At 42.6% G+C, this 14188-nt stretch overlaps 1 protein-coding gene across 7 annotated transcripts in view; it reads right to left on the bottom strand.

Annotated features, from left to right (window-relative positions):
• The window catches only part of ACACA (acetyl-CoA carboxylase alpha), a 146114-nt gene that overhangs the window by 118518 nt on the left and 13408 nt on the right, over window positions 1-14188 (bottom strand). For 4 of the 7 annotated variants that reach the window (XM_075771714.1, XM_075771718.1, XM_075771717.1 and 1 more), the window contains exons 1-3: window positions 13104-13255; window positions 9998-10044; window positions 8156-8402 (exon numbers count right to left, since the gene is read on the bottom strand). In XM_075771714.1, the coding sequence (XP_075627829.1) occupies window positions 8156-8376 (221 nt within the window). In that variant the 5' untranslated portion in view covers window positions 8377-8402; window positions 9998-10044; window positions 13104-13255. Of the gene's footprint in view, window positions 1-8155; window positions 8403-9997; window positions 10045-13103; window positions 13256-14188 lie in introns of those variants that run through there. The other 3 variants (XM_075771715.1, XM_075771716.1, XM_075771720.1) reach the window with 1 other exon arrangement.

Genomic DNA, 14188 nt, shown 5'->3' with positions numbered 1-14188 from the left:
ACACACTACAAAGCTCATTTCCTAAACATAATACTACTCAGAACCCTAATGGCAAATATCATATGAAAAACATCCCCCCTCTTCAGACCCTAGGCCTGCTGTTAGACAAAAGGAAAGCCTGCGCGGTTCTCTTCTGTTCTAGCCTCCCAGAAAAAAAAGCATTCATTACAGACACATACCTGACGCACATCGCAGCTAGGAGCCTGCATTGATCCCAGCACTGTAACATGCCAAGTGCTATCAGTGACGTAGCAGTTTATTCCAAAGGCAGTGATGCATTAGCTGGCTTGTTTGAAAGGCAGCCTTAAGGAGACTGCAGCACATACACACACACACCCCCGAGAACGGATTTCACACACACCCCCCTCCAGATTAGGCCTGTAAAGGGTGTGGAGAGAGGGCAGCTCTCATCATCAGTTGGGACTTTATGTTTTGTAAATATGTAAGCGCTGCTGTGGACATGTTCTGATCTGGGTGGTAAGATGCAAGGCAGCTGAAGCAGCCGTGAGATCTGCTCCAGTTCTAGATCTGCCCTTGCAACCTATTTCACAAAAAGGCAGAGAGAAAGAGCAAGCATAGGTGTAGTCCAGCAAGCAACACACAGCTGTGCAGCTGGAGTAAATGGTTCACTGTGTCACAGGCAATAGGCACTGGGAGGCAGCAATCTGGATTTAGGCAAAGGCAGTTTTTGCCTGCAAGTTTAAAGAGACAGAACAGTTGGCTCGAATGCAGGGACTGGGGGAAATCAGTGCTTCAACCTAAAAATCAAAACAAAATGAGATGCAACTCAGCTCTGAAAGGATTGAGCCTAAAGATTTCAAGAAATTAAATAAAGGATACAGCAAAAAACCCTCAACAGCCCTCTCCCTGCTCCCTGGTTAAATAACTCCACTTTCATACTAACGCAGATTTTGAACAGCCATCGAGGCAGATCTATAGCCTACTGCAATAACTTTGGTTCCAAAACTACAGAGCCCGAACTGGCACAAGCCGCTAGGATTCCTCTCAAATAGCCAAGTACCAGCAGCTGCAACAGATGCAGGTTTTAAGTGCCAAGATGCCTATTGGCCAGGTATTTTCCTAAACCGTGTTTTTTTATCTGCCATACCGTATGCTTTTTAAACTGGACCATGCCACAGGGCACACACACCAAATCACTGGTATTCCCTGCAAGCTCCAAAGCAATGTCACAGCTCTTATTATGGGAGGAAACCTGACGATTTAAAGCTCACTGAGCTCCTCTGGATCACAGAGTCTTATGTACAACGACCAAAACCACTTCCTTCCTGAGGCTCTTCTACATATCCCACGACATTCCCTCTGAGTGTTCCTTCCAAGGTATTCTGCACTCGCCTGAGTCTCACCCTCAGGAAGCCTTTAGCCTTCTGCAGGCCCCACGACCCTTCCTTCTCCTTCAAATTTATCTTTCAGAACCCATTTCTTCATTACTTCCTTCCTGCTTAGACCCATAGCACCAAATTCCCACCCCCCAAAAAACCCCCAGTAAATACAAACATCAACCCAAACAAATAACCGAATTTTAATCCAATCAATATCCATTCTTCAGTTCCTAAAACCAAAAAGTACTGAAAGATCTTTACTTTTACATCCCCATGAAGTACAAAATTCCAAGTGTTCCTGGAGTAACAGCCTAACAATCTCCAGATCAAGCCCTGCCACCAAGACAGAAGTTAATAACAACAACAGTAAAAGACAGTTCTGTAACTGAGAGCAGAATTGAAATCTTTGGCAAGGAGCCTTCCCAGTGCTCTTTGACAAAGTTCAAGTGTTGAACAGATCTGATCTGCAAGGAATGAGAGAATGTATCTTTTTTACCAACCATAATTAAGGGGGTAGGTGGGAGAATTTTGCATAAAATTTATCACTGAAAGAGGTTTTGCCTAGCGTAAGAGAATCCTGCACAGAAAGCACGGTGCAACCCATTTCAGCTACCTGTCCTACAGACAGTTATGATACGGAGTCAAGACATCCAAGTTATCCCCTAGCCTGGAGATTCTTTGCTTTCCTTACCTAAAATAGGTTTAATGACACTTTCTCTTTTCCCAGATTTGTTGCAAGCCTACATTCATTGGCAGCTTCCCCTGCGGCCACCAAAGACACAAGCAGCAGGCTGTGAGGGGATTCTGCAAGAGCACTTGTCTTTGAATGCCGCTGCCACACGTCCCAGTCCGGGTGAAAAGCAAGGGCATTCTGCAAAATACAGGAGTGGGCCCTGAAGTATTCCGATATGGACAAAGTATATTTCGTTATCTTTTCAATTAGATTTTTCAGATAAGTAAGCAAGTAGGAGACAGCCACCACTGTGGTATGTCAGCTGGCCAATCTTTGCAAAATCTCCCTACAAATTACTGAAATTTAGAGATGATGTTTCCCACGTTAACTGAGGTCAGAGGGAGTAAAACATGTTACACCAAAATAAGAAGGCTGCTTTTGAAAGGTATGCAGATGAAAAGCCCTTTAAAGTGTCTTTGTTGACTAAACAGAGCAGCTTTCAGAGAAAAAAAAAAAGTTAGAATTCACAGGTTATCAGTATAACCAGAACAGCTAAGAATCCAAAACACCTTACAAGCTTCCTCTTTTTCAACAGATACAGGAAGAAATTCAACTGCATGGATGAAGTTCAAAATATAAATCACATCACTCACTGGCTGTAGTGGCAACAAAACGGAACTAAATCCTTTCTTTCAGCAGGGATTCCTTGAAGATTCACAGCTTTATTTCAATAACTTGCAGAAACATGCAACAGTATCACTCTCCCCCATCTGCTGAGCCAACAGCATTTGATCACACGCAAAGGAAAATGTCTCGGCAAGCAGCATGCAATTCCAGTTTCATTAGCGGCCTTCTGGTCCGTGAGATGCAAACCCATGCAAGTCGCCCTACAGAAAAACCTCAGCAGCACCATGGCAACTGATAGCACAGACAGCAGAGCAAGAGGAGGAGCCTTCAACTCCAGCAGCGGCCCCACAGCCAGGAGGATGCAGAAAACCTGGAACAGGAAGAAATCAGTACAGCAAAATAAAATCCTTTTTGAGGCAGCTGAGCTGGTCTCGGATGCAGCAGTGGAAGCATCAGCCCTGCAGATACTGAAGTATACTTCGACTTCTATGCACGCATTTGTGCGTAAAATTACAGCGACACTTATTTTGCAAGATCAATGCTCTATAGTGTAATCTCCTAACCACAAACAGTTGGATCGGCAAGGAATGTTTTTAAATTCAAGACAAGCTCAAAAGGATCCTTTATTACTTTTAGTACTCTGTGCAATCACTCTACGACTGGTTTCTAATCAGGCACCCTGTCCCAGTGCCAGGTTGGGCGTACTCAACATACTACTGTCCAGACTAAAATTGAGGCGTTCTTCCAAAACTGCTTTAATAGATGATTAGTTCTTCTTAAGCATCTCAATAATTTATTGAGACTATTTACTGAGAAGCCCAAATAGTGTTAGGTGCTCAGGGCTAAAGCCTCTGTGGGCCTAGTATCAGCGGTAACAGCTGAGCTACTTCCAAAAATTTGGCTTTCAGTTGGTGCAAGCGGATTGTCAGGTGACTTTGTACACCCATTTCATTGCTTATGAAACCAGAGCCCTGATGTATAAATACCAGAAGACATGCAGGATTTATTCTATTTTAAACGAGAATTTGATACAAGATACCATCTTTGAAGTTAGGAATTAAATTTAGCAATAGTCAAGAATAACTTATTAAACAAAACAAACAGCTCCAAAATACTTTCCAAGTGGCATTTGTAGAGAAGTTACTTAACAGAAAGGACCATAGTAATTGTCTAATAGCTCACTATATAACAAGCAAAAACCATATCCCAACAGGACTACTGCCTTAGGTTGGAAGTGCTGGTGGAAATTTCTGAACTCAAATATGCCTGAAAGCAAAAAGATTAAGAAAAAAAGTTGTATGCTTAGTTTTATTATCTAAAGGTGCAAAATGCAACAAAGAGGAAGTTTTATTGATGTAGACTGCACACAAGTAGAATATTTTAAGAACATTTGTTTCCAATGTTAGGTGCCATAACTAGCAGAATGAGGAGGACATGTACATGATTTTTATTACTGATACTCTTTAATTAAGCACAGCTACAAGCAAGAAAAGAATCAGAACATTTTAATCTGCACAGTTACTCTTCCAACACAGAATGTCTGTTGAGCACTGAGGTACCACACAACAATTTAAAATTCATTATCAGAGCGTGGCTTTCTCAATCCTATCAAGTAGTAGCCAACTGGCACAGTCAAAGGTCTTCACAGATCTCTAGTAGTACGGAAGCCTATGGGGTACAACCTGTCCCAGCAAGACTGCCTTTAGCAACAGCATCAATGCTTAACAAGATCAATAAGGTGACAGATGGAGCAACGCAACGCGCACACACACTCCGCATGCTCAGATGAAGAAACACAAGTGGGCATACAGACTACCCATACCTGGGTCAGGATATATCGATTAGACGGCACAACCCCGTCAGACGACAAGGCTCTCAGCAATGTCTTCCAGCTCAGGCAGGAGACCTGCAAGTCTCAGGTACTGAACGCGGGCCAAACAGCCTACCAAAACATCTACGCTTCACGAATTGACAATGCAATGCTGCTTTTTAGGGGGGGGTCTAAGACAAGAGAGAAGCAGCGATGCCTGTCACTACAGGAAAAGAGGCTCCCAGATGATCAGATCTGATGTGAGGCATGACTGCCATGAGACTCCCATCCTGGCATCGGAGGCTTGAGCATCTTTCATGCAGATAGTTAATTTGGCCTCTACTAGAATGCGATAGCTTGCTATAAAAGAGCACAAGCAGGACAGTTCACGAGAACTGAGGACCAAAGAAGAGGATTTCTAATTATTAAAGTCATTTTAATATCGACGCAGTGCTCCTCAGAGGGGTGAAAATCTGCTTGGGCTGTCAAGGTAAATGCTGGAACAGCCGCTGCACAAAAGGTACAAATGATCACTGGCACTGAATATGACAGGATGGATTAGACAGTCTTACAACCAACCTCCACAAAGCAAAAAAATGAAGTTCAGAGGAGAAAAGAAGTTTTACTGTCTAAACTTCAGTGATCTGGAGTATGAGAGGAAAAACCAGCTCGATCAGATGGCTGACAATCCTACTTTCCAGCTCTCCTGTGCTGCAAGAAGAAATCTCTTTTCTCTAGCCATTAGAGCAGCAGGCATACTACCTGACCTGCTCTGTGAAGAGGTAAAAGGATAGCTCAGGTACACTCACAAACCCTTTTTCAGCTAAAGTCTGGACTTTAGACACAATTGCTCCCTGAGAAGGACTTCTCTGCAGCAAAGCCCCTCACCTCAAATATAAGCTCTCTCTAGGTTTAGCTGACTAAAATTTCCTGTGTGACACTAGCCAGCAAATGGAAAGATTTTTGGCAGCTTCTTCAAAAAGATACACTCCCCTGGACCTGCGCCTTGCTTCACCCACTAGTCAAACTGTACAGAACTCCCCATGAATTAATCTTTGTTGCTCTAGAGAGTGTTGTACCTTTGTGATTACCAAAGGAAGCTGGAAGCAAGAATACTTGTGTTCCATTAATTCACTGTCACAGAGTGACTTCAGGCAAGTTGTTGAACTTGTCTTTGTCTCACTTTCTCCATCTGTAAACATTATTTGGAAATCTTTTGATGAAAGGGACTACCATCCTGGAAAACTCTTTCAATTCATCTTACTTTATCTTAGAAAAACAGTCTCTAATGCTGCAACTTTTTTTATTTGAATTGGCATTCCTCTCCAATTTAACTGAAAGTCAAGTACCCTCAGAAGAGAGTTGCCAAAGCAAGCAAGTTACAACATAGGTGCTCAAGGTTGCAGACCTATTGCATTATAGCTCTCTGATGCCAGGCAGTGTCCTAGAAGTGGCTTGATTTTCTTGCTCTCCTATTGTTTATTTCCACACTAATGGTTATGTGTTCATCCAGTTTCTTCTGTTCCTAAAATATATATAGTTACAGGGCTAGATCTTTTCCTGCTTCAATATCACCTTTTGTGCTGCCAAATTACTATAACCAGCAGTCCTTGGAAGGGTAAACCCCTTTAAATTTGCTTCAAGATTTTCTGTTATATTAGTGCCAGCTGGCTAAACACGTCCATCGGTATGGCCATAACAACTCAGTCAAGTACAGACCACTATCCCCCCTTCTGCCCCAACCCAAAGAGTCTGCTACTATTTGTTTTCAGAGGCCATCTCCCTGAAGTGGGAAGGGAACCACCAATAAAAGGAGAGATTAAAATTCCTCAACCTGCACAAGCGAAGAAACCAGCCAAACAGAAGAACAAGCTAAAAGGATCAGCTGGTCATATAAACATCTACTACTGGTCAGTAAAAGCCAGAAACCTTTTTGGAACCAACCATTTCTTCAAAAGCAACACATTAAAGGTAGCGAGGAATTGTTCATTAAAAACCTACAGTGGTATTCAGACTGTCCTATATGTTCCCGGATTGGAACGACACCTTTTAAAGAGGCAGAAAGAGCAAATCAAGAGGAAGCTCTTTTACATTTGGTTCTGAGCACTGGAAGAAACTGCTGGGACAACCCAAGGCTGAAAGGCACCAGAACAAACAATCACAAACCTATTTGTAAGGAACTAGCAGGCAAAAAGGCAGTAAGTTACACGCAACTGGAAGATGTCAAGGACAAATCTTTCCTAACAAAAATGCACTTCCTTCCTTACATGCTAAAAAGGCTTACAAGCAGGGGACCATCAATTGCTGCAGTAAATTTGGACGTTAGGAAGACTTTTAACACTCTCCAAAATTACGTTTTCATGAACAGGAGAAGTATACATGAAACAACTGCAGGGCAGTCAGAAATTCAGAGGATAGTGAGCAACTGTTCTGTTAAACTGGAAGGATGTAAGAAGCAGGGCTTTGGTAAGGATCCATTCTGCCACCAACACTGCTTAACATTTTAACATTTTCTTTTTAAATTTAGCAGTTATGAGCTTACCATCAAACTAGGAATGACTGAGGATGCTTTGGAATCAAGAATCTAATTCTAAAGCAATTTGACAAGGTGGCAAAGTAGCCTGAAATGAGCTGCTGCTGCAATTCAGTACTGACAAGTGCAAATATTACACCTAGTAAAAGATAACTTTATCAATACTCAGCGCGGTGATTGTTCGTGGACTGCTACCCACGTACAACACCCCCTCACTCTACCCAGCGCTGACGAGGCCTCAGGTCCAGTACTGCCTACAGGTCTGGGCACCAGGCCTAGAATACAGGGAACAAGAGAAGGGGACATGGAAGAGTGAAGCAAGACTGATCAGGCACCAAGAAACTCTCAGCTGTACACACACTGAGGAGGACAAGATACCTAGCCGGTAACAGAGAAAATCCCCATGGGTACATCCCGCTAGTGTGTGCAAATCAGCAAGATCATAAAAACAAAGGGGGGTTTTGACAAGGAAACATTAACCCCACGATCTCAAATTCCCAACTTCATAGTTCATTTGAGCCACAAAGAATTAGGAGTAGGAGTGAAACAGCTTTTCTCCCAGTCATGAGGCCAACACCTCCCTGAGCTGCAAGCAGCAGCTACCATATTAAGTCCTGGATTATCACCACTTTGCAGAATACTAATCTTTTCTTTAACCATCAACAAAGTTTTCTCTATCCCAAACAAAAACCATTCCAAGTGCTACAGAGTCACTGATCTTACCCAGAGGTACTGCCAATTCTTTGGCTACATATAAAACAGCAAATCCCATACAAAGATAAAATAAGCAAATAACACCCTTGTTCTCAACAAACATGGCCCATCTAAAACACATACACAAGTGAAAACTTTGAAATGTGTTGACTGAGATCTTTAATTTTCTGAAAGGCGGGACAAGAGACAGGCAGGATAAGCAAGCCCATAACACTCAACAGCTGAGACGTCTGAAAGGCACTTAAGGAATTTAGGCACAGATATTTCACTAAAACCAATGGGAAGTATCAGTTGGATACAGATGAACATACAAGAGGTCATTTTGAAACAAAATGCCAGAAGATGTGTTGGCACAACAAAACCACTGAAGCCAAACCTGGACATAAAGTTGAATCTTTGGATTATCTTTGGAATGGATGGGGTAAAAAGACTGAAGCTGAGAACTCTTTTATCCATACCTCATATGGCTTGCCAGACCATCTTGAGCATTAGAAAGTCCGAGATCTGAAAGGGAATCCGAGCAGACAGATACAGGCGACAAAGACCTCTCTTTCTCCTCTGGCAGATCAAGTTTCACCAAGGAGCTCGTCTCATCTTCTGAGTTATCCTCTGACACAGAGCCAATAGTAAAGTGAGTGTTCATCTCCGGGGCTTTACTGGATTGGGAAGACTCTTCCATGGCTCCTACAAATTGGGCTCTCAGCACTGTAAGGGGCAAAAGGCGGCAAAAAACAAAACCTGAGGTGAATACCTGCTATTGCAGGACAAAGCAAGGTTCACTTCTGACAGGAAATGCAATGTTAAATCATCACAGCTGAACCCAGATGGGAGTCCAAGATCAAGAACAGTTACTTCTACTATAATCACTGAGTTTCATTTGGCACAAGCACTATGAGATCACAGCAGCTGGTCATTCTGATCTGTTGCAGAACCTGCTAGTTTAGACAAAGCTGCAGTAGGCACTCAAAAGGAAAAAAAAGAAAAAAATCACATACAAATACATGACTAGAAATCAAAAAAATTCATTTTGCTATTACTCTTTGGTTGGTTAGTTACTGGTGACATTTAAAACCTGACTGGACATGGTCCTGGGCAACCTGCTCTAGCTGACCCTGCTTAGGCAGGGGGTTGGACTGGATGAGCTGCAGGGGCCCTTCCAACTTCAGCCATTCTATGACTCTGTGATTAAAAATCTGTATTTCAACAGCATCTGAATGCTGGGACTCACTGTGCTAGGTACTGCACATAGCATCGCTTACTGCTATTCAAATGATGGATTTGATTGGTCAAATATGTCCTTTTCCCAGCCCTTCCCAGATGCCAGACACATTATCTCTTACTTCCCCCCCCCCCCGAAGACCCCACGTTTCCTGGGATTATTTTAGGCATCTGAGCTGTTCTACCAAAGACTGGGGAGCAGACACAGCATGCTGGCCAGCAGCCTGCCAGCCAGGTGGGGCTGCTTTACCCTTGACCTTCAAGCTTTAGGAAGACTTCAATCTTCAAAGCTCCTTCAAGTCTGAGGGTAAGTCACCACCAGGATGACTTTAACAAATCGAACGACCCACCGCTGTCAAAGTGAAAGGTCTTACTCCATTTATACCCACCTCTTCCCTTCTCACCCCAGCTATGTGTTCACCTTGCCTAATCCCCACCAGCTCTGGTGCTTTCCACACCACCCTGTGACCTGATTCAACAAAATCATCAGAACTGTAACCAACAAAACAAGGTAATTTCCTGCAAGGTTAGCAAGTGGAATGGGAGCAGAAGATGCTGATAAGGAATGATGGGGACAGAAGCAACACCTCCCCTTTCTGGCAGCAGTGAACTGTCAGACTGGCTCAGCCATCGCCTGTAACTTCACCCTGACTTTCACCTCTTGGTCCCATGTCAATTAGGGGATAGTATCTACTTTATGGTAACATATTGAGATTTAGTGGCATGATTTACAATTGACAGAGGAAAATACTAGAGTTCAGGTCTCCCTTTTCCATTAAAGAAATCATTACATAGAGAGAGAAGAATCTCTTAATACGGGGAACTCAGAGTATCAAAAATCCAGTGTTGTTCCAACAAGGAATGAATGTATTTTCTTCAAAATTTAAAAAAAAAAATTAAATAATTACAACTGAGAAAGAGCATTACAGATGGAGAAAACAAAAGAGCACCTCACAGCACAAAGACAGGAGGGATGGGGAAGAAACATTTGATATGCCTGGCTCTGCCTGACTTTGATGCACTTACATGATAACTACACACAGCTGGAAATCACACCATTATAAAATTAGGAATGCACTAACCTCTTGTTATTCTTGCAATCTGAGCAGTTAGCCACTTCCAAAACGAACTGAAAAGGAAAAGAATTAACAAGTAAATATCATTATTATTATTATCAATACTCTGTGTGTGTTTTCCCACTATACAAATCATTGAACACAAAAAGCGTCATGGAAAACCCACAGGTACAAAACAGACTGGATCGCTTGCTCCGGACCACAGAGCAAACCGGGAACTGGACCCATGATGTTCGAGTGAAGTCAGGGCACCTCCTGCTAGTGCATCATTCTGGCAGCTTCTGAGCAATGCGTCAGCACACACCTGATCATCCAATGGATGTTTTCGTTCTATGCTTTGTGCCAGTACTATCCACTTATGTCTAACTTTTCTCCTCTGTTAAGTCCTGAATCTGCTGGCCCACTTCAGCTGAATTTGATGGTCAGGAGTAAATCCCAATGACAATTAGAAATCTTGTGAAAAACTGGTGGCTAGAAGACACAGTTGACATACCGGATTTTTACATGAAAAAACCCAATAGTTGACCTGTAAAACAAACCGTGATAGAGCAATACAGACAAGGACAAGACAAGGGGATGTTTATCTCAGGGCCCCATTCTCCCAACAGGTACTTCACTGTGCAGAAAGGACTGTTCTGATACCCTCAGTTCTGACGCCATGTTGACATCCTAAACTGGTAGGAAAACCTCGTCAGTCCTGCTAATTATAGCCATGTTATGCCAAGTACAGGGATGCAGCATAATTCATTTGATATGAACATGACAGCTTTCATCCGGTACACAAGCAAAACTGGACCATGTTATAAAACACATAGGACATGATCATAGTTTTAATTAGAGCACAGATAAGGACTTTATAGACAGTGCAATCCTTAAACACCATGCTCTTTCTTTTCATCAGTAACTGAGAATTAAAAACTGATCCAACTGGCTTATGCACTTTTACCATGAATGTACTTGACTGAATTATTTAGATCAAACCCTATGGTGACATCACTACTCCCACAAACTCCAGTTTCACTGTGGCCACGGGCAGTTCATTTTACAGAGAGACGTACTTAACCATTTTACGACTGAAAAGGTACAAGTATCTGTCTGACACAGGCGTTAAAAGGGTGCAACGATCTGCCTTTCTTTGAGGGGAGAGATGGAGAAGAAGGGGAAGCAGGACTGATAAAGTCTGCATACCTACCTGTGATGTGCAGAAACCGAAACATACAGGAAGATTTCTTTAACTGAGCCGCTTGGGCAGGACATACAGTTCAGAGAGCACAAAAGTTTAATCAAATTTTGTTTGTGCATATAAACACAAAGACAATATTTACGTGTATATTTAATCCTGGCATGGGATCGCTCCTACAGAATTTCATCCAGACGGATTTACTGTTGGCACAATTATCAGCGCTGAAGAATCTGGGATACAGCCAAACTAACTTCAACCCCTTCTTAATGGAGAAAAATTTTTTTCTCATTTCAAGAACTTGAACATTAAGAAGTCTCTAAGCAGAAAAGGAAACAGGAACAGGCAGTGAAGCATTTCACTCAAATACGCCATGAGAAAGCATCAAACTGATGCCAAGGCTCCTGACCCCCAATGCCATGCTCGACAGCTTGACTCAAACATCTCGTTTGTACAATTCGCTTCAGAAGCGGTTAGCTATCCATGAAGCCCCATTCAAGTCCATTTACCAAGGCACTTCCAACCTCTTCTAGTCCAGTCCCAAAGTCATGAGTTCTGCTCATGTTTTGCAATCAGCTGGTAACGCAACATTGCACTGAATTAGACATAAACTTAGCTTGTTCCCAGCATGCTGAAATTCATTATTCATATTTAAATTAATTTCAGCATTGTCCGGGGCCAAATAAAAAGTACACTCTCTCAGAGATCTCCTCACAAAAACCTTTTGCTTTCAATGCTGCAAACAGACTGCGCAAGTCTCACCAAACCTCTGCATATTGTATTTGCTGTCTGAAACCTAACGGCCATGATTTCTAACAGGCACCTTGAATTCAGCTGACCGCCAAGGCAATGTTCGTGTACCACTAACCACTGCAGATGCACTGTTTGTTTTAATAATGCTGAACGAACCAGGCCCCAAAATACCAAAATTGTCTGGTTCCTCAACTATATACAGCCCCTATGCTTATTTTTTGGGTGTCAACAGCCTATAAAACAGGGTAACACTTGCAGACACTGAAAAAACCCTGTAATTTACAAAGGGATACCGACTGAGCATTCCATCCGGCAAAGATTTAGGAACAGGTTAACATCCTGCACTCCGAGCACGCTCAGTTACACAGATGTGTTTAATCACAGCTGAACCTTTACAGAACCTGAGCCACGCTGTCCTCCCTCCTCCTGAAGGAATCAGCTCACGTTAGAGCTCTGAAGACACACAGCATTTCCGTATCTCCCCAGCTCTGCAGATATCAAGGTATTTAACACCCCAATCGTATTCACGCTACAAACAACGAAAACTCTGCAATCCAAATTCAAAAAGTAACGCATCTGGTTTTGCCCGAGGTGAACCAGCACCCAGTTCACTTCTCCACAGCTGCGCTACTGTCATGAGCAAAATTTTTGGCTTGACAGTGAAATGCGCATGTAAAAATACTAGCCTCTAGAAGTTTTTATAACAGTTTCAGCTTAAGTTCATTTTTATTATTGTAAAATACACCGAGCCACGAAACTTAGATGACGTCAGCTGGACATTTAGTTTCTAGCTTTTTCAGACCACCCCATTCTGAAGAGAATTACGCTACTGAAGAGAACATTATTTCAGTAAAAGTGTGTTGTAGATTCCTTCAAAGACTCAGAACAGTGCCTTTACAATATTGGTAAGTCATACAAAAAGGAAATCTAAGAAAATGAATTTTATTTAAAGGTCTCCTGTTTAAAGCCCGGTGATCTGTGGCATTGCTCATCACCACAAATAATTTTAAAACCATGAAATGGACATGTGTACTTCCACCACCCTAGCTGAATGAACACAGGTAAAAGAAAACAAAGGAACAAAAAAGCTAAAAACAAAGTAAAAATAGATAGTATCTGTTTAACAAGTTGACAACTTAATTGCTTTTACTGAACACAAAAAGTCAGCAAGATGCTCACCTATACCAAGACCAAAAGTGCGTTTCCAGTTCCGGAGAGGGCAAAGAGATGTTTTCTGCACCAAGACGGGACACCAAGCACCAAACGCTTTACCCGCAGAACTGCCTGTCTGTGCTCTCCTATCCGGCCAGCTGCGCTGCATTTTAACACTTGCTCAGTCCCTAAACTTCACCAGCCCGTGTCTCCACACAATCAGCGGGCCGCTGTTCAAACTCTGCTCCACCTGAGCCATGCCTCCTGGCTAAAAACTGGGTACTCCTTCACCTTCTGTCCTAAAATGTTCTCAGCAAGCATGAAATACCCTGCAAAGTTCTTTTGGTGCTTTGGTATTGAAGGGCACTTCACAAACTATATACCCTCAGGTTAGAGGTTCTAGTTAGACAGTTTTCAGATTTATGGTATCTATGTTAAACAGATAAAGCTAAACAGACAAACGGAATATATCCTTCCTAGGTCTCCTCAGGTAAGATATGTTTGTGTCACTTCCAAAAAAAAAAATATAGAGACAAAAAAAGAGCCTATATTTAAAGCTATCCTAGTTTGCTAAAAACTCAAGACTGTGTCTAAATCCCATTGTCTCTGAGAGAATTTGTCATAACTTAAATTTTTTGCTGAATATTTGCAGCCTGCTAGATTGGAACAGACTATAAGTTTACCTTGGATTTTTATAAGCATGGTATATTTCATTTTAAAACGTTCTCAAGAAGATTTACGAGACACCACGAAAGCAGAGGCAAGAATAATAACACGGTTTGTTCTGCAAATCCGCTTTTACGACTTCATTATTTGCAAGGACCCCGCAGCACCTTCCAGAAGGCACACGCAGGGCTCCTTCAGCCCCTCGGGTAAACCGGGCCCCAAACTCTGTCCCTTAAGATCCTGCAACCCCTTGAGAGACGCCAGGAGGATACAGTAAAGGAGAGGGATGACAATACAGGAGAGGGATGCCTTGCTGGCACAGCAAGCGCCTCATGCTCCAGTCCTACGCTGCTCCAACACACTCGATTTCATTTTCTATGAATTAACTCACTCGCACGAGGCAAAGCCACAACCAACTTGTTGTTCCACGCTGGAGCAGCCGCCAG

This window comes from Balearica regulorum, chromosome 19, assembly GCF_011004875.1.
Source record: "Balearica regulorum gibbericeps isolate bBalReg1 chromosome 19, bBalReg1.pri, whole genome shotgun sequence".
In the NCBI taxonomy this organism is placed as follows: Eukaryota; Metazoa; Chordata; class Aves; order Gruiformes; family Gruidae; genus Balearica; species Balearica regulorum.
Note: the sequence above shows the minus strand (reverse complement) of the source record. Positions and strands in the feature narration are given on the sequence as shown.